The 19,173-nt window shown below is 35.4% G+C and overlaps 1 protein-coding gene across 1 annotated transcript in view; it reads right to left on the reverse strand.

The window, feature by feature from the left end:
* MDGA2 (MAM domain containing glycosylphosphatidylinositol anchor 2) overlaps positions 1 to 19,173 on the reverse strand; it is a 364,476-nt gene that overhangs the window by 176,999 nt on the left and 168,304 nt on the right. The window contains exon 6 of the mRNA XM_008694362.2: positions 5,717 to 6,010. Coding sequence (XP_008692584.2) covers positions 5,717 to 6,010 — 294 coding nt within the window. The remainder of the gene's footprint in view (positions 1 to 5,716; positions 6,011 to 19,173) is intronic.

A 19,173-nucleotide genomic window follows, 5' to 3' on the forward strand; every position in this document is an offset into this window, starting at 1 on the left:
CTCCCTTGGTTTTTTTTTTTTTTTTTTTATCAATAGTTATTCTGTCTCTTGTATTAGCTTTAATCTCTAGTCACACTGTTATTTTCAGAGTAATTTTGCTGTTTAAAAAAATCCAAAAAGTAGTTACAGGCACTCAATAGTCTTTCTATATCTCTCAACACTACAGAAAATTACTCAGTACGTTGTCTAACAATAATAAGCATAGATGTTCCAGTACATTCCGACCTGTATTTCACTTTCTTTTTCTTTATAAGGTCCGTGATCTTCTTACAGCTGCCAAGGGCAGGCCACCCCAAGATGGGCCACTTCGGCATGAAGATTATCCTAAGTTAAAAAGCAATCCAAACCAAGCAGATTCAGGAAACACTCTTTGCCTACCGCCTCAACTGCCTACAAAGATTTTAGATGCAGAAGCTGCCGCAGGAGGAGAGCTATCACCATAGACAGCGGTGCAGTAAACTCGGCTGGGGTAGACAGGCAGCAACCTCGCAAGGCCTGTGCGATCCGAGTCCTCCACGGCCCCTTGCTTCCCGGTGACCTAGCACACACACTTGCTTACCTAACATTTACTCTTTTCCATCTTCCTGGGAATTGCATTTCTTCTCTTTGAAGGCCCAGATCCCTACCCCCGTCTTAACGCCGAAGGACTTAGGTACCTTAGCTTGCCTGTCTCTGGAATTTCCACATCTATGTGGATTCCCCGTATATTTGAAATAAAATTTGATTTTCTCCTATTAATTTGTATTGTAGGTACAACAAATGCGTGTGTGTGTGTGTGTGTGTGTGTGTATTCAATATATATTGAATATATATATAATGAAGCTTTAATAATAAAAGTGACATTCAATGCAGTATATATCTTCTCCAGCAGATTTTCAAGAAAATGTATTTCAAAATATACCCATTTTACTAAAGGATATTACCAGTGCTTTGAGATGAAGCCATTTAAAGGATAGCTTTTATTAAAATAAAATGTTCTTGGGGCACCTGGGTGGCTCAGTCAATTAAGGGTCTGCCTTCAGCTCAGGTCATATTCTCAGGGTCCTGGGATTGAGCTCCCCATTGGACCCCTGCTCAGTGGGGAGCCTGCTTCTTCCTCTCCCTCCTGTCCCCACTACTCATGCTCTGTCTCTCCCTCTCTCTCAAATAAATAAATAAAATCTTAAAAAAATAAAAAAATAAAATATTCTAGTTTATGAAATTAATTTCATAGTACATATAAAGTATACACATATAATACAAATATAATACACCAATAAGGCTTGTGTACTTTAAAAAAAAAGAAAAACAATAATTTCCTTTAGGAAGACAATAGGCATATCTTAGTTTCTTCTTTTAATATATATATATTTGAATATATTCATCCAATACCATTTTTATTTAATCAATATCCAATTATTAAAATGATCAGTATTCTAATGAGTAAATTAAACATTATTTAATTTTTATTATTTTATTACCGTTACTTTGTTAGGAAACTGTTCTAGTTTTGTCCAATTAGCTCTGTACATACTATGATTTTTAAATGATATGGATCAATTAACATATAGAACTATTTTATTTTCAAAGAATCCACTGTCATAGAATAAAACTGCTTCAAATAAAAATGAGCTGGAAAGTTAACAAAAGAATTATATAGTTCCAAAAACATGGAGATGAAATTAAATAATGGCTGAAAATTTGAAGGTCTGTTATTAAAACTTTACATTGCACTTTGTAGTTTCATCTAGCAATTTTTTAAGAATTTAGATTAATTTTAAGTCACGCTTTTTCAAACTTTTATAATTATATTTGCAACTACCTGTTCTGGCCCATATCATTTGTGATAACTGGCAATTGTTGAAGTTAAAAATATTACAATTGGGGCGCCTGGGTGGCACAGCGGTTAAGCGTCTGCCTTCGGCTCAGGGCGTGATCCCGGCATTATGGGATCGAGCCCCACATCAGGCTCCTCCACTATGAGCCTGCTTCTTCCTCTCCCACTCTCCCTGCTTGTGTTCCCTCTCTCGCTGGCTGTCTCTATCTCTGTCGAATAAATAAATAAAATCTTAAAATAGCTACTCTTAACAGGACATTGAATAGTGTAAAATACCTTGAGGCTTCTGTCACTTGTTAAATCATTCTTTATCTACACCTTTTAAGACGAAGCAAATCAACTGGAGATAGTAAATAATTAAATAAGTTTTAATAAAATGATTGCTTTATAATTTTAATTCAACATTAGGTAACAATAAATCTCATTTGGCAAATTAGAACATTAAACTAAATTGAGTTTTCCATTATTTATAGACTACGGAGACATATATGCTATTTTTTTTCAAAGATTTTATTTATTTATTTGACAGAGAGAGACAGCCAGCGAGAGAGGGAACACAAGCAGGGGGAGTGGGAGAGGAAGAAGCAGGCTCCCAGCGGAGGAGCCCGATGTGGGGCTCGATCCCTGGGCCCTGGGATCACGCCCTGAGCTGAAGGAGATGCTTAACGACTGAGCCACCCAGGCGCCCCATATATGCTATTTATATTTAGGCATGTACAATCTCATCAAAGTCCTACATACAATTACTTCTGTGCTCCTTTAGTCCTTTTGACTGGTTATTGTTTAATTGGACACAGTTACACTAAACAAGGAAAAAAATGTGCCTTAGAGATACCTGGCATTTGTTCATTTCTTATTAACTATGATGATCCCCTTTTCATTCTTCTACATGTCAAGTCATAAAATTATATATAAATATGTGTGTATTATGTGTGCATGCGTGTGTGAAACAGACTGTCCCAGAATTTACCAATGTCATAAACATTTTAAGAAAGGAAATCATAAAAAACTAAAGTGTAGAGCTCAAGTCCTGAAAAAGGTGTTTCGTAAGTGTTAGAATAATTTGACATCTTCTTCATATACTTGAACGCTTTCAGGTCTCACACTCTATGCAACAAGTCCTCAGATACTCCTGAAGCCTAAATAATAACAACCAGTCATGTAAGAAGCGGGAGTATGCAATATATATATTCTTTTTCCATTTGTTACCATAACTTACATTTACTCAGCAGAGTTAATGAATAGCTATAATGCAAAGTATATTATGCTGAAATACAAAATATACATAAGGCAAAGCTTATAGCTGCAGTGATGTAACTGCTGAAGATAATATAAACACGTGCGCATATACGTATGTAGATGTGTGTGTGCACATGTATGAAATAGCTTAGTATTTTATATTCATATGGATACTTCCCACACTTAGCATGATGGCAAGTTAAGCACAAACACAATATTATTTTCAGGCTTTTAAGAAATCACTATAAAAGTTGGAATGTTTATCATTTAAAAAATATCAGAATTCCTGCATTATTAGTTTTGCAGGAATAAGCCTTAGTTAGGCATGCAGGTTGGACTTGCTAGCAGGGATTACGTGCCTAGAAAATCAACATTTGCTTCACTCAGGAATAATCTGGAGCTGTTACCAGTTATTTGTAGCTGGCAAACACTCAGACACATAATCAGATTCTTCACAAGAATCAGGAATACATGAGAGGGAGCTTCTTGAAAGACATGATGGCTGTTCACCTGACACTGGCACAGCTGCTGGAACGCAGCTGGCTTCCTTGTAGGCCAGGGAAGCTTCCCTCTGAGAGGAAGTGCCCTTAGATTATAGTCCCTGCCCTGTGAAGTCCCCTTGGGATGCAGATCTTTTTATTTACATTAAATGATCTAGACTTTGCCTATGTCTATTGGTGTCTTTTAGTCAATTACATTCTGTGACACTAGAGACGACCGTGCCAATAGTTATTTTCATCCACTATTATAAGATTGAATTTTTAATCTTGTGCTGAACTTAATGTTTTCTATGGGACTTATTAAGAGGCAAAAAAAAAAAAAATAAGGACAAAAGAAGGAACAGAGAAAAAAAATTTGTGCACTCATAGAATTCTGAAGGTTTGTATATTCTACGGAGTTTGGAGATCCAGGTTGTTAGAACTTTAATTCAAAATTTCCTAGAATCAATGGGTTCCCTAACTTTTATTTGTATCAGAGCTTCCCCAGAGAGGTGTGAGCAGAGTGACACCAGCAGCCCTAGTAGCCTTAGGAACACCGAAGCTTTGTGCCTAACTGCAGAGGAAGCACGGAACTCTGTGATTACCAACAAGAATAAAGTATTCCAAACTGTATCAGTTTCTTCCATGGTCGCTGGAAAGGTTTTGTTTGTTCCTTTGAGAATTGAGGAGAAGTTTGTCTTTTTTAATTCTTTTCTTTTTATTCTGTCTGGAAGCTGTTATCGCATGAACCTCCTACCCATGAGCTTGTCCTGAGTACAAAGACCAGTGAGGAAAAAGCAATATACTGCTGACTAAAACTTGCTATCTGAAAGCTGCGCTACCTGCAAACAAACAAACTCATAATCCATTGGAAATCGGCCAAAATATTTGACAAATATCAGTTTGCATATTTACAGGACATAGGGACAAACAGCAAACTAGAACCTGAGTTTCTACGGAATGGGGACAGGGAATGGTTAAGCAGTGCCCAGAACTTTGCTTCTCTCCCCACAACTCACAAAACTCATACACAAATGAACTTGTTATCAGTTCCAAACATAATCCTTCCATATCTCAATTATTCTTTCAAATTTAAAGTCAGTTAATCCAATGTGCCAACATCCTTAAATCTAATATAAAAAGAGATGTTTTCGGACTAAATTCTATTTTCCATTTTCTGAGTTAGAGAGCCATAGAGAGGAAACAATATCATTGCTTATTGAAGTGTATAGTTTCATCTAATGCATTCATATTCTTAAAGACTTTGCCACCATGTATTCAACAAATTGTACATCAATTAAAACTTACAGCAGCACTACTGGACTTTGAACAGATTGTGTTTAATTTGCTGCTTCTCTTTTGGCACTATCTGTACCAACTGCCATACCAGTTAGCAGGGCATTTTCTAATAACCCAACGTCAGGAGCAACAATAAACTTTTTTTTTTACATTTAGAAATTTAGGTACTTTTAATACTAAAGGCAAATTCAAAGCACACAATGTCTACATTTTTTTTTGTCAGAACTGTAACAGTGATTTCAATACAAATAGTTAAAAATCGATCATATTTAACTCTCACAGTTAAACCGTTTTCTGTTAAGAAAATCAAACAAAAATTCAGTACGTAATATTTGAATTATCTCAATATTACTAGATAATTAGGTAATCTACTCTTACAACTTCAGATATGCAAACATAGCATTTCAATGATTAGGTCTCTACAATTTAAGCAAAGGGATGCTTTGAAATAGGAGGATTATTTGGGCAGAGGGCATGCAATTGACTGAAGTAGTAACAAGAACTGTGAGGACAAGACTATGGTAATCTGAATTAGCAATTACTCCCAGTCTCCACTTTGCCTCATTGCACATGGCCAGTTTTTAACCATTAGATTTGTTGATTCCTTGGTATTAACCAACCACATAATACCGTCATAATCATCACACACACGCACACACACACACACACACACACACACACACTGATGCTGTTCTTTCCCATGAGTATTAGCTCAAGCAATAGGCAGATTTAGGGAAAACTACAGTTTCAATTGGCTAGTGACAAGGTAGAAACATTTTATCCTAAAACAGTTCTAAAATTCACTTCATTTTACTGGCAGAATAATCATATCTGTTCTTCCCTTGTCCCCCAGTGGAACACATAGAAAAAAAAAATTACTTACACTGGACAATGAGCTGCACCAAAGCTTCTCTTGGTTTCACGTTAAATCCATTGTACTGGCTGGTCTGACATCTGTACATTCCTGACATTTCTCTAGATACATTCACAATCCTCAGTGTTCCGTCATAACTCTCCATTTGCATTGACCCATCAGGCATTGCAACTTCTTTATCCGCTCTAGACCAGAGGATGATGGGTTTAGGTTTTCCAGTTACTTGACACTGCAGTTCTATTGTGTCCCCTTCTCTGGTGACCAGAGGTGATTTTTCCTGTGGAACAGTCAGATTGGGTGGAACTTGAAATGGGAAAAAGAAAATTTTTCAAGGTTAGTATAAACTGGTAAAGCATATTCAAACACAGAAAATCATAAGGAAACAATTTCTGCTGGTTGAAGAAGTGTGACAATTCAGATGACAAAAATAATAGAGACCCTGGGAGTCAGTGGCACATACTCTCACTTAAAAGAATGCTGAATTGTTTTCCTACAACTCTCACAAATGAGGTCTTCAAACATTAGCAAAATAAATAAAGCATTAAATTGGAACATGAATGGTCAGCATAAGAACGATCTACTCAATGACTTGTCATTATCAAGCCATTAACTGGGTTTTTAACATCTGTATTTCACAGAAGAGTGATCCTGCTTGCTGAAGGTAGGTTTTAGCTTTTCAGTCTTGTTTCCTATGCTGTCGTCTCTTACCCAAGGATGCTAAAAGAAAGGGATAAGAGACATTATCAACTTAGGTGGCACAGTCAATGCAAGTAATAGGAAAAGGAAAAAGAAGAACCTTGAATATAAAATCAGAAGTTTTGACTCTGGTACAGAAACTGTTGCCAAAATGCTAAAGGTTGCGGTTTGTTTTCTCCTCAGTGGAAACGGAATGGAACAATCCACTCACCGTATTCTTCTCCTTGGACTTTTAGTATTTTTTTTTTTTAACATTTGCATTTCATACAACTTCCTTCTAAGACATTTTGAGATCATTGTAAATAGTTTGTCATAATGTGCCTCTATTTCTGTAGAATTAATTTTAGGTGAGCTTTCCAAAACATAGTTCAACAATATAAGTATTGTAACTTTTTCAGGTAAAGCGAATTTCTGATTTTACTGAAGATATTTATGAGAGGTTCATTTTACTGGAAATTACAAACTGGAGTGTATTTATGTTAGGGTTTAGTGAAAAGCATGAACCAATAAGAGGCAAGTACTACTGATGTGTTTTATCACAAAGGGTATCACCTGTCCCGCTGAAGACTTATTTCTTATACCAATGTACATGAAATGCATTATATTTGTGCAATAAAACACCTATCAAAAAAGTATGGCTAACTTAGAACACCAGAATAAGAATAACCAGAGACACCTGAAACATTCTATTCTTCTGATAAATGCCATGTGCTCCATTTGGAGGTCGTACTGCATATATGGATAAAAGGCAAAGGTTTACTCTTACTTCTAGCATGACTGTGTTCCAGTGCCCAGGAACAAAAGCAAACATAATTTTAAAATTATTTTTCAACTTTGGTTGAAATGTCATTGCTCTTATCACACCTAGAGAAAAATCAAGTCCAAAATGATAAGTGAGCTAATTATCTTGCTATTTAAATATCTCCATATCTATTTTTTTAATTCCTTCTATTTAAAAAAAAAAAACTAGTTAAATAGTGCATATATCTTAGAAATTAGAAAATATGAAACACTAATCACCACCTTCTTGAAGTAGATACATACATTCCAGAATCTGGCATTAAAATACATCTTTTAAAATGGTTACATTTTTAAAACCTACATAATTAATTTGATTAAATTATTAACTTCTGTAAATATAAAAAAAAAATAAACGATTTAGTTAAATAATTTGTTCTTTTTGAAATGAACCATGAGGGAATCATGCAATTCTAAGCAGCAGGATGGGGAAGAAGCTATAATATTTACTCACCCTCCATGAGAAATCACACACAAAGACAGCAACAACCTCTGCATTTAACAATAAGTATGCCCCTACTATGTGCCAGGCATAATTAGAGGTTTTTACATTTTCATTCCCTTGATAATCCTAAGGACCAAATGTTTAATATTAAAATTTAACAAATGAGAACACTGAGAATAAGAAAGGATAAATGCTTTGATTTGAACAAAATTCAAATTGAGGCTAATTTATAGCAGGTGGCCAATGCTGCAACATGACCCCTGTCGCACTCTCCAGTAAACTATGGTGTCTGGAATGAATAACTTGAGTTAGCACGTGACCCCCTCCCCCTGCTCATTACTGCTGTGCTCCCAGGGAAAACTTGTACCAATCTTCCCTGCCTATCTCTTGGTCACTGTATCAGGGACAATAAAAAAGAGCCAAGGAAGAAATGTGAAGGGGTAAATGACACATACTTTGTAAATTACCTGACCTATTTTATATCTTATATATCTATACTTATCTTAAATACCAATCAATATTAGAATATTTCATGTGTATGTCAAAATTGCCAGCCCAAATATATATTCAAATTCTGATAAATCTTTGTGAAATAAATGAAAATAAATGATAAATTAGAAGATTATTTAATGGTGCTATTATTTGAAATCTTTCTTCCTTATCCCTCCCAAAAACAAGCCATAAGACCTTGGCCAAACTTAGTGACTCTGAGTATTAATTTCTTCATTTTCGAAACTAAAAATTTGTATGTTATGAGGTCTAAAGCTATTAATGTTCTGACTATAAAAACAAATAGTAGAATTTGAAGACAGAAGTGAAATGAAAGTGTTTATTTCTTGGCTTAATAAGATGAATATTCAAAGTAACACAGTAGGCAACTCTAAATTAAAAAAACACGATGGACTAGCTATATAAATTTTTTGAGTTTATCATGCTACATAGTTTTAAAAAACTATGGTTTTTTTATACATTTATTTATATTATTTATTTAGGTAAACTTTCATCCCTACATAATCAAAATTACAGAAATGTAAGCCTCAGTTTTAATCTAGATTAAAATAAAAATAGATTTTAAAAATAAATTAGCCCAGGTTTTGCTAAACAACAACAAAGCCCAACTAAAATATAGTTTATTTTGGATCTCTTCCATGAGGCTTTTAAAATCTTGGAATCAGAATTAATCTTTCTTTGCAACTTTCTTGGTGAAGAAGACTCTTTTCAAAGCTTTGATAGGCTCCCCCCCCCACACATTAAATTTTCCATTCTCTAGAATTCTGTAGTCAACTCTCTTAATTATTACTATAAATCTCCCTGTTAGGAGCTCTCATTTTTTTCTCATGGATTTCTCTCTCTTATATGTTGATAATACAAATTCTAACTTTATCCCAAGGCTCTTTCAGTCTATGATTGCGGCTTAATTCTATATCTCAAAAGTCTTTCAAATTCCCAAACCTAAATGCTATTTGTTTCTTGACTAAGTTTCGTAGTTAATTATCAACACACCTCATCTGCTAACTGAAAGCCATAGAGTTTTCTTGGTTTTACCATCTCCTCTTGCCCACCACATCCAATCAGCTGCATTGGTTCCTCATTAAAATGTCTCTCATAACTGCCTATTTCTTTTCATGGCTATAGGTAGATTGCTTAGAATTCATCATTTTCTCTTCTTGTGACACTACAATAAGTAGTCTCTGTTACCAGTCTAATTCTTCCAGCCTTTCTGCTACCCTGTCAGCTGCTTTATTATCTTAAATACAATCTTGTTCAGTCACTATGAAAACTATAGTCCTCATCGAGAGTGCTCATCCTACTACTGTTTTAATTAAAAAAAAAAAAAAAAAAGAACCTGAAAACAGACTGAGTCATTAAATAAATCGTGGTACAGTCATGGGATAAACTATGATGCAGCTTTCTGGATAATGATGTCACAGAACTACACCTCTTGATAAAGATGCTCATATTGTTAAGAAAAGCATCTTAGTGAAGAGTATGAACAGCTATAACCACTGTGATTGAGTGAGTAAAAGATGTTACTGAGCAACCCAAACAGCAGTACCAAGTTTTTATACCAAAAAAGACATAGGGCGATGAATGTTAGGAAGGAACTTCTTTAAAGGAAGAAAACATAGACTTTAGATTGTTAGTATCTAGCACCCTATTTCGCATGCGATAGGAACTCAGTAAAGCATGTTATGCTGAATATACAAATGAAAGACAAGGAGGCAATTGTGCACTGAGTCAGGGAAGAGCGAGAGGCATACATGGGGAAATCTAGAGAGAAATAAATCAGAAGGAACTATACCAAAGCACTAACAGTGGTTCTCTCTCAGTGTGGGGTTATTGATGAATTTCACTTTCTTTGTATATTTCCCTTCCTCTTTCACTCTCCTACAACAGGTGCAATGCATAGGAGCATGTTACAGGTTCCAAGAGGCTTAGAGAAACCTGAAATGGTAATGCAATCTATTTCCAAAGCTCATCGGATAAAAACTCCACCTTTTAATAACACAAATCTATCACCTGGGCATGGTAATCTGGACAACACAGTCTGAGAAACGCTCACTCCTAGAACGTTCATTCTCTTGCAGTTTCACTGACTGGTGAAACCTCAGTTCTCTTGAACAAGCCCTTCTTTTCCTGTGTCCAGCATATCTGGCCCTTGCTGACTTCTAGGAGCCCCTGCCTGCCTCACGTGCTGAGATTCAGTTCAAATATTACCACTTTTGTGACAACTGCCTACCGCTTAGACTGGGTTGTTTGCTCACTCTTCCTGGCCACAAATTACACTGTGTACTTGTCTGACCTGTACTTTTGGCTTTGTCCTCTCTTTTCTCCCACATCTATGTCGCTGACCGGACAGCTCCCTGAAGGCACAGAGTGCCATCTCCCTCAGAGTACACAGTGGCACTCTACCTCTAAAGTGCCCTGCTCTCCTGCTTGGCACAAACCAGGAAGTCATGAAATAACTGAAGAAGGGAGGGGGGGGCAGGAGGGCAATAGAGTAAGAAGGGGAGGGCAGGAGGGCAAAGAGTAAGAAGGGGAGGTAAAAGGCTGTGTATATAATAGAAATAAATATAAGACATAAATCATGAAGATTTTAAAACCAAAGCAATAAATAATGAAGTGTAGTCCTTCTATAATTAGTAGCCGATGTAAATGTAGCAGAATCTTCTGCAAAATATATTGTTAGTATAGATTTCAGATGTGGTATATCTTGAGATGTATGTGGGTGTGTGAGAAAGTTGAGAGTCAAACAAGGACTCTTCCGGTTTTTCTTTTCTTTCGCCTTTCATTTAAAAATCCAAATAGATATAACTGAACATAATAAAAAAATATATAAATAAAAAAGAAGATATGATTCCAAGCCCTTCAAAAAAAACATCTGAATAGATACATTGTAAATTAAAGAAAAAAAAGGAAAGAACTAGCTTGAGGACATGCCATTTATCATTTGTCATGATGTGTTTTACATCCTTTTTTTAAATCAACTAAATTATTTTTTTCTTGAAATATTGTCTCCAGTGAAAGCATCACACTAAGTAGAAAATTTTGAAATGTCTGCACCTTGTGAGATCCACATTTATCCACAGTGTACTCAGTAGAAAAAAATTCCTCCTGGTAAAAACACAAAGGTACATTTTATAACATATAGATTATGCATGCCCTGATTTTGATTTTTCTTATCTAAAATGCTACTGCAGAAGACGCTATAATCAGGGAGACCTGAAGAGCATGCTATGACACCAAAGTTTCTCATTCCAAACATAAATACATAGACAAGTAATTTACACTGGTTTTCTGTCAACATTCCCATTGTATCACAGACTGTGAAATAAAACAAATACAGAAAATTCAAATGCTTTCATTTCTTCATTGGGAAGGAAGCTGAGGAAATTTAATCTTTAGTCATTACTCAGAAAATGACTGGCCTAATTTCCTCACTCGCAAGAATGCAGGGGAAAGTTAGCTCATCTGAGCTGTATGAGAAAATATGCTGTCTGAAACAAACACATCATGATATGCTTATTATGGACTTATTGGCTTAAAACACATAACTATTTATAGTCTACTCCAATAGTAGATATTGAAACAGAGCACATATTTTTCACAAAAAATTATAATAAAGTAAGTAATAAGTAGAATTTCCTCCAGAAGGACAACCAGATTCCCACTTTCAAGAATCCTAAAATAAGTATGGCATTAATTTAATTATACTTGAATTTTAGGGAGAAATAATTTATAACACCTATGTATGTTTTAAATTAAAATGTATAATCTATATTTAAAACATAAATAAGACTTCAAAAAATGTGTGTTTATAAAAGTGACCCCTAGAGGTCAGAATTTAGGAATTCTCAAGCTGACCAGATGTATGTAAAATAATGTAAAAAAGTAAGACTCAAGTGAATACTGAATTTGTAGATATAATTAATTCAAATGAGTCAAATCTATTTTTTTGGTAATCTTCAAAAACAACATGTAAATTTTAAAAATTTACTATAGACTGCATGTGAGTTTCATCCTTGGTGATCCTTGAGACTCCAAGGTTAGTAACATCCTTATTTCAGACCGCACAGTTTTAAAGAAAAGATATTCTGTGAGACTTGAATGCTTTCTCAGTTTCCACATCAATAGTCCTTAATCTATTATTTGCTAACTCATTACAGATTAGCTTTCTAAGTATGAGACAGGCACAAGGATATATTCAAATTTCGGAGTTTTGAAAAATCACAAAATAATTTTACATGGATGTAAAGAATGGAATAGTTTGCGATTGCAATAGTTATTGATGGCACATCAGTAATGACTTCTCATAACGGTCTATGGATAAGACATTAGTTAAGTGAATTTGTCAGCATGCTTGTTGTAACTACTCATTTCTCTTCCACTCAAAAAGTATATTCAGTATAAGTGAGGATAGTATCATTACTCTAATCCATATTTTAAAACCTCCGTATTGGAAAACCCTATACTGGAAATAGTCTAATCTAATCTAATCTAAACCTCACAGTTGATGTTAACACATTACTAAGAGTGGGAACAACTGCCTTGAGACATGAAACATATAAGCATGTGATGTTCTGAGGCCACTGGGGAATATTCATACGACTACATAAGGGAAATTCAAGAATTTTCTTCAACTTAAAAATATTTCCAATCCAAGCCAGCAAAATACTTTTAAAACTAATAAGCTTGACCCATTTTCTTAACTGATATGTGTCAATTAAAATATTTAGTAAGGTATGCTTAAAAAATTTTCAAGGTAACAAAAGAAATCCAGCACGCTAAAGGCTTCTCACTTACAAATGAACCTGCCAATATTTGCTTCCTTTTAGGGACCGTGACTGGTAACATAAAATGTCTGATGAAAGACAGCAATGCTTTACCACTCATTTCTCATGAAAGGAATAAAAATCCCCAATGGATACTTATTGGAAACATTTCCTATTTTGTAAAATCACAGAGATAGGTAATATGGTGAATTACATGATAGGTAGCACATAGAATGTTTTCATAGTTGTTTTTTAAAATATGCCAAACTTCTCTGAGCCATAGGTTAATATAATATGCGATGTAATATAATATAAATATATTAAATGCTGTGCTTCCTTCTGGATTATTTCCCCCCTTCAAATGAATTACTAAACATAATTGATTAATGTCTTTCCTCTTAAAAAGTTCTTCCCCTTTCTGCATTAAACTTCAGTAAAAATCTTGTCATTCCACTATTCAAATATCTTCAGTAGTTTTTGTGTTCTAGGATAGAGGTCTAAATCCCATTGTTTTCCCTCTTACCTGCCAAACTTTATTAAGCTACAGTATTTCTGTGAAAAGTTCTCTATTCAATTTAGGCAGGTCTTTGGGTTCTCTTAACATTTTTGGCTCATTCCCTTCCTTCCTTCTCTAGAAATTACTTTACTCTCATAATACCCATCCAATCACTTCCCATTGTTTTAAGGCCCAATTTAAGTTTCCAGTGTCCTTAAGTCTTTTTGACTTCTGTATCTTTTATTTATTCTCCATGTCTCTGATCACAGCATATCTAATTTATTCTATAAATGTCAGGACAAAATGCTCTCTCCCATCCTTACAAATGTAGCTCAAATGTCCTGAGGTCAGCACCACATTTTATCTACTTCCTTGGTAGCTTCCACACCATGCGACATTTTAAAGTATTTCAGAGGTGCTTGATACATTCTTGATTGACAGATGGAGCACCAATTCAGAAATGGGAAGAACTTATTAAGAAAACCACTGATGAATAATCACCTCTTGATTATCCAAGGCTTAATTATAGAGTATATGAATTTCAAGATCATTTTTTCACACACTAACTCTATTTTTTTTAATTAGAAAAACCACAACAACAACAACAACAACAATTGGTTTCTTTAAAGTTAGCAATTCTGCTAGATTTTAATTTGGTCACAGTAATGATACAGGGAGAAAAATATCAGAAGCATTTGGTAGTATTGAGTAATTTGTCCATGCTATGGCTTTCCTCTATTAGCAGTAAAGAAGAGGCTATTTGGCTCTACAACAGAATGTCCACAGGGACCCATATTCTAAGACTTGTATTGTAGTCTTGTGGGCAAATCATATATGAAGCAGGCACTTATTTTTAAACATTTCCTTACACCAGATGGTAAGCCTACTGTTTCTGTCCATGACATGAATACGCAAAAATACTTCTCCCATCACACTCTGTAAATAAAAACTGCTTTTTTTTTTTTTTTTAGTTTTGCACTGACACAAGATTTTTTCTTTTACTGACTCACCTATGATAAGTCAGGAGATGCAAACAAAACAGAACTGACAGTTATTTTGCAAATCTAGCAATAGAGCTGGAGGAAAGCACGTATTAAAAACCGCCCTGAGATTGAAATACCATGGCATTTGCATTTGGAAATTCTACGGGGAAATGTACATGCGTACAGACAGACATATACACACTGCTTATTTCTGGAAAACCTGTAAAAAATCTTATTACAACGGCATTGTTAGTTATTTGAAACATATGGGGAGAAGCAGGATCTTGGAGGGTAGCAACTCTGGAAGGTTTAGTATTGGAAGATGGGGGACCTGCCGTGCCATTCAATCAGGAAAACAACTTTGGCAGGCAACAGTGTGGCTGTTCCAACTTCCCTCTCCCAGCAGGTGTTGCTATGGCACAAGAATAGTCTCTGAGGGATTCAATAGAACACAAAGTGTAAGATGAAAGAACAAAATAGAAAATCACTCTCTAAGTGGCATTCATATTTTCCCTGCTACACAAGCTACAAGACCAGTTGCAAAGAAACACAGGTTCCATTCTTGCTGCCTCATAAATACATAAGTGAATGGGAACTTAAGCTAAGGGCTGCTTATGCAGCGTTTGGTTAAATGTAGTTTTCAAGTATCTGGCATTGTTAGGATCTTCATGTAATTTGCTTTTCTGACTTGAGCTTCTAAGAAAATATCTTCTAGAATCATTAAGATTAAGTCTGTATCAAGAAGAAAATTTTCTACTCACCTCTTTGGAGAAAGACATGAAAGCATACCTTTTTTCCCCCTGTTTTAAATTTCCCTTCCCTGACTTACTGTATGTGTTTCTCAAGCACTGAAATATAGAAATGACTGGCCATTCATTAAGTATGTAAAGTCTCTCATGTAGAAAACCTTTTTAAAAAACTAAATTAAGAAAAAAACGGAGCAAGATAGTTCTGCTTGCTAGTCGCTCAAATTATGCTAAAATTTCAGCAAGGTAGGAATCTGGACTAGACTGAGAATGTTGGAAGAAAATCGGACTGCAAAAGAAGCACTTACTTTTTTTCTGTAATAAGAAGGGAGTATTATAAGAGTTAAAACATCATATAAAATACTAAGATCTTTACTAAAACATGACTAGGTTATTTGACAAAGAGATAATCAATCTATAACCATTTCTGGGAAGTAGGGGACTAATTCTTCAACTCAATTTTCTGTTATTCAAATTCCCTTTCACTTTTGGTAGGTGTTTTATTTTTTTATTTTTTAAAGTAAAGCTGGAAAATGACAGTTATTTGGGTATAAGCAATCGATTAAGAATTTCAGCTGTATAAGTGGGATACTGCATTCTAAACATTTGTTATAGAAATTAAAAATAAGCAGGAGAGAGTGCTATAAAATTAGCTCAGAGATCACCAATTCCCTGCAATTCTCGTATTCTGTAACATATTTGTGTCCTTGCCTACTTGCTCTTAAAATGGTTTATCCAAATACATTTACATGTGTGCACAATCCCTTAAATCAATAACAAAAGCAGGGCTGCAGGTCTGAAAACTTACGTGTTACTTTAGAGCTAACACCAATTCATTCTGACACACCTTCTAGAGCCCCTTCAATAGATAAATATCCTTAAGACTGAGGGCAAGAGAGATAAATTAGGCCATTCCCTACCTTCAAAAAGTGCACCATGCATTATGGAAACGGATAAATAGGGAGGATTCTTTATAACTGGTAACTGCTCATAATTACTTTTAAATCAGAAGCCCCGTTCTAGTGGACATGGAAAGTTTGAAAGAGTTGTAAGGGTACAAGATTAGAAATTTTACTTGGGCTCAACCCATCCCACTTTCCAGCTGTGCAGTTTTAGGTCATCTTAATCTAGTCTCTTAATCTGCATACAAGGCTGATGAAAAGGAGAATTTAATGATAATTTAAGATACAATGGTATCATGCACATTAGAGTATCCTCTGAACTGTGAAGTACTTTGAATTGTGTAATATACTTGTGAAGAGCAAGGTTCAGGTCTGGCAGCCTAAATTTAGATCCCAGCTCTACCACCTACTAGGTGCTTTGGAAAAGCTCTCTAACCTATGTCTCTCAGTTTACTCTAAAAAAAGTGAGCATGATAGTACCAACTTTACATTTTTTAGGATTAAACAGTGTAATATACATAAACCATTGAGCACAAGGTCTAACATATAGTAAACACTCAATATATGTTAATTATGTTTTCTTATTATTGCCTTTTATTGGTGTGATATCAATGACTATATATTTTATTGTTTCTCTTTTCTTTTTTTTTTTAAGATTTTATTTATTTATTTGTCAGAGAGAGAGAGACCACAGGTGGGGGAGGAGCAGGTAGAAGGAGAAGTAGGCTTCCTCCTGAGCAGGGAGCCCAACACGGGACTTGATCCCAGGACCCTAGGATCATGACCTGAGCCGAAGGCAGACGCTTAACTGACTGAGCCACCCAGGCGTCCCTGTTGTTATACATATATTTCTATATTGAAGGCAAAGGTCTTGCTTTATTCATAACCACGATGTCTCAAATATTGAACATGGCTACACACAGGGCCAAAGAAATATTTTATAAGTAATATATCACATTGCCATTGTCAGTTGTTTTGGAGATACATATGCATTTCTTTTTTCTTTTCCTGGAAAAGATAAAGACCACTGGATATATATATTCATTTCAGATGAAAACACTATTTGAAGAAGATAGCATTTTGGAAAGGACAGGAATGAACTTTTAAAAATCTGAACAGAGGTCTCCCCTACTGCCATCCAAGAAAAGAAGACCACAAATTTCTTTCATTAGACACAATAATTTGATCCGCGTGTTTGGATATTATCCTAAAATGGCACAAAATACGGATATCCCAGCTCTCATTCTGCTTCTATGAAGTAAAGAGGTTTAGACATTCCTAAATACATCTATCCCTCCCTTATGAGAATGACAAAATGTCAGTGCTGTCCATTTTCACAAAGGTCAGGGTGTTGCCATGAAAACCACGGATCATGTCTGATCATGTTAATTATGTGATTGCTTTCCTGTGGATGAAGGAATTCTAAATTAAAAGGATGATAAGCTATAAATTATATATAAAATGCATTTTATGAAAGCATAGCAAAAGAAAGATGCTTTAAAGCCATCTACAATTTATTTTACTTTCCAGAGCAACTGTTGCTCTCAGTGGTAAACTCTGCAATGCAGAATGGCTAGAAAAATCAATTTGCTTCTATAATAAAAAGGCCATTTGTCTACTTGTAGAATCCATGTGACATTGTTAGGCCCCTTATAAATGATCACTCTGGACAATGCCTGTGGTTTACAAATTCCCTAATTACACCACTGATTGTGTATCATTGAATATGCCTTATCCTGTGAAAATAGACACTACTGCCATTTTAATAAACATTTTGACATAAAATGAAGCTGGCTCTTTCACGCTTTGTCAAGAGCAAAATGAAACAACCAGTGAACACAATGTTCCATCAACAGATCAAAGCCACATGTTCTTTAGGGCAAATGAGGTTTAATTAACAGATCTGTTAGTAGGTAACTAACTGGTCGATTAAAAAATAGGAGGAGGGCTTTTTTCTATAATACATGAATAGTTTATTAACAGATACTCTACCAATGCATGATTACATTTTATGATCCCTTTGTCTGTAGAAGTATAGAATGATACAATAAAAACATGAGCCTAATTTTAAAACGACATAAAAACTCATAATGCCATTGATTGGAATGATACATAACTCATTCTGAGCTAATATGTGAGTGTGAATAGAGTTTAGTACCATTGTATTAATAGGGTTTTACATTGCATTTTATTCCTAAGCAAGGATGTTTCTGCTTAAATGTCAACTAAATATATTTTGTTTACAAGTATTATTTAGACAGACTTGGTGTAAGTGGACCACTTATGTTTCATCTGTAGTGGACTCTAATTCAGACTAAATGCATTTTAGATGCAGACATTTCAACTGCCTGTCATTTTATTATTTCTACTTCACGTATTTAAATTACCAGTATATTTCATGCTGTACATAGAACCTTTCTTTAAAGTGCAATGATATGCTTCACATTTCACGTCTTTTTAATCTAGTCATCACTGAGAGAACATCTCTAAAATTTGGGAAATTCTGACGTATTTGCCTGTCAGGCACTTGAGGGCAGCCCAGTGTCCTTAGTGCAATGTCCCTGCAAATCACTGTCATGTCCCCTTTTCTAACACTTTTCAGTCCTGATCCTAACCTGCTGCTCGGGCTGACTTTCACCCAATTGCTTAGTCAAAGATGTATATGAAAGGCCGACACAATGTGATTTGAGAATTCTGAGATGAATTCACTCATCAAAAAAACCTTTCTCACAGTTTATCTCAGGAGCCTGAAAGCTCATGGCGTGTGCTTCATTCCACTGAGAGGCTGTGTGCTTTCTACAAAGGACCTGGGTTTTGCAGCCAGAAATGACCCATGTTCAACACTTTCCTGCACTTCTTAGAAACTCTGAGGCCTAGTGTACAGTGACTTATGGTTTCTAAAGCTCAAGTTTCTCCTCTGTAAGATGAGTATGACCACAGTAGTACCTACTTCAAACGGTGTTCTGAGGATTCACTGAAGTACTCATCGTAATGTGCTTATTAGCCCAGGGGCACCTGGGTGGCTCAGTCGATTAAGCATCCGACTTCGGCTCTCGTTATGATCTCAGGGTCCTGGCCTTGAGCCCGGCGAGGATTCCCACCTCAAGCCCTGTGTGGAGCTCCCCGC

Source organism: Ursus maritimus, unplaced genomic scaffold (genome assembly GCF_017311325.1).
Source record: "Ursus maritimus isolate PB19 unplaced genomic scaffold, ASM1731132v1 scaffold_36, whole genome shotgun sequence".
Lineage (NCBI taxonomy): Eukaryota > Metazoa > Chordata > Mammalia > Carnivora > Ursidae > Ursus > Ursus maritimus.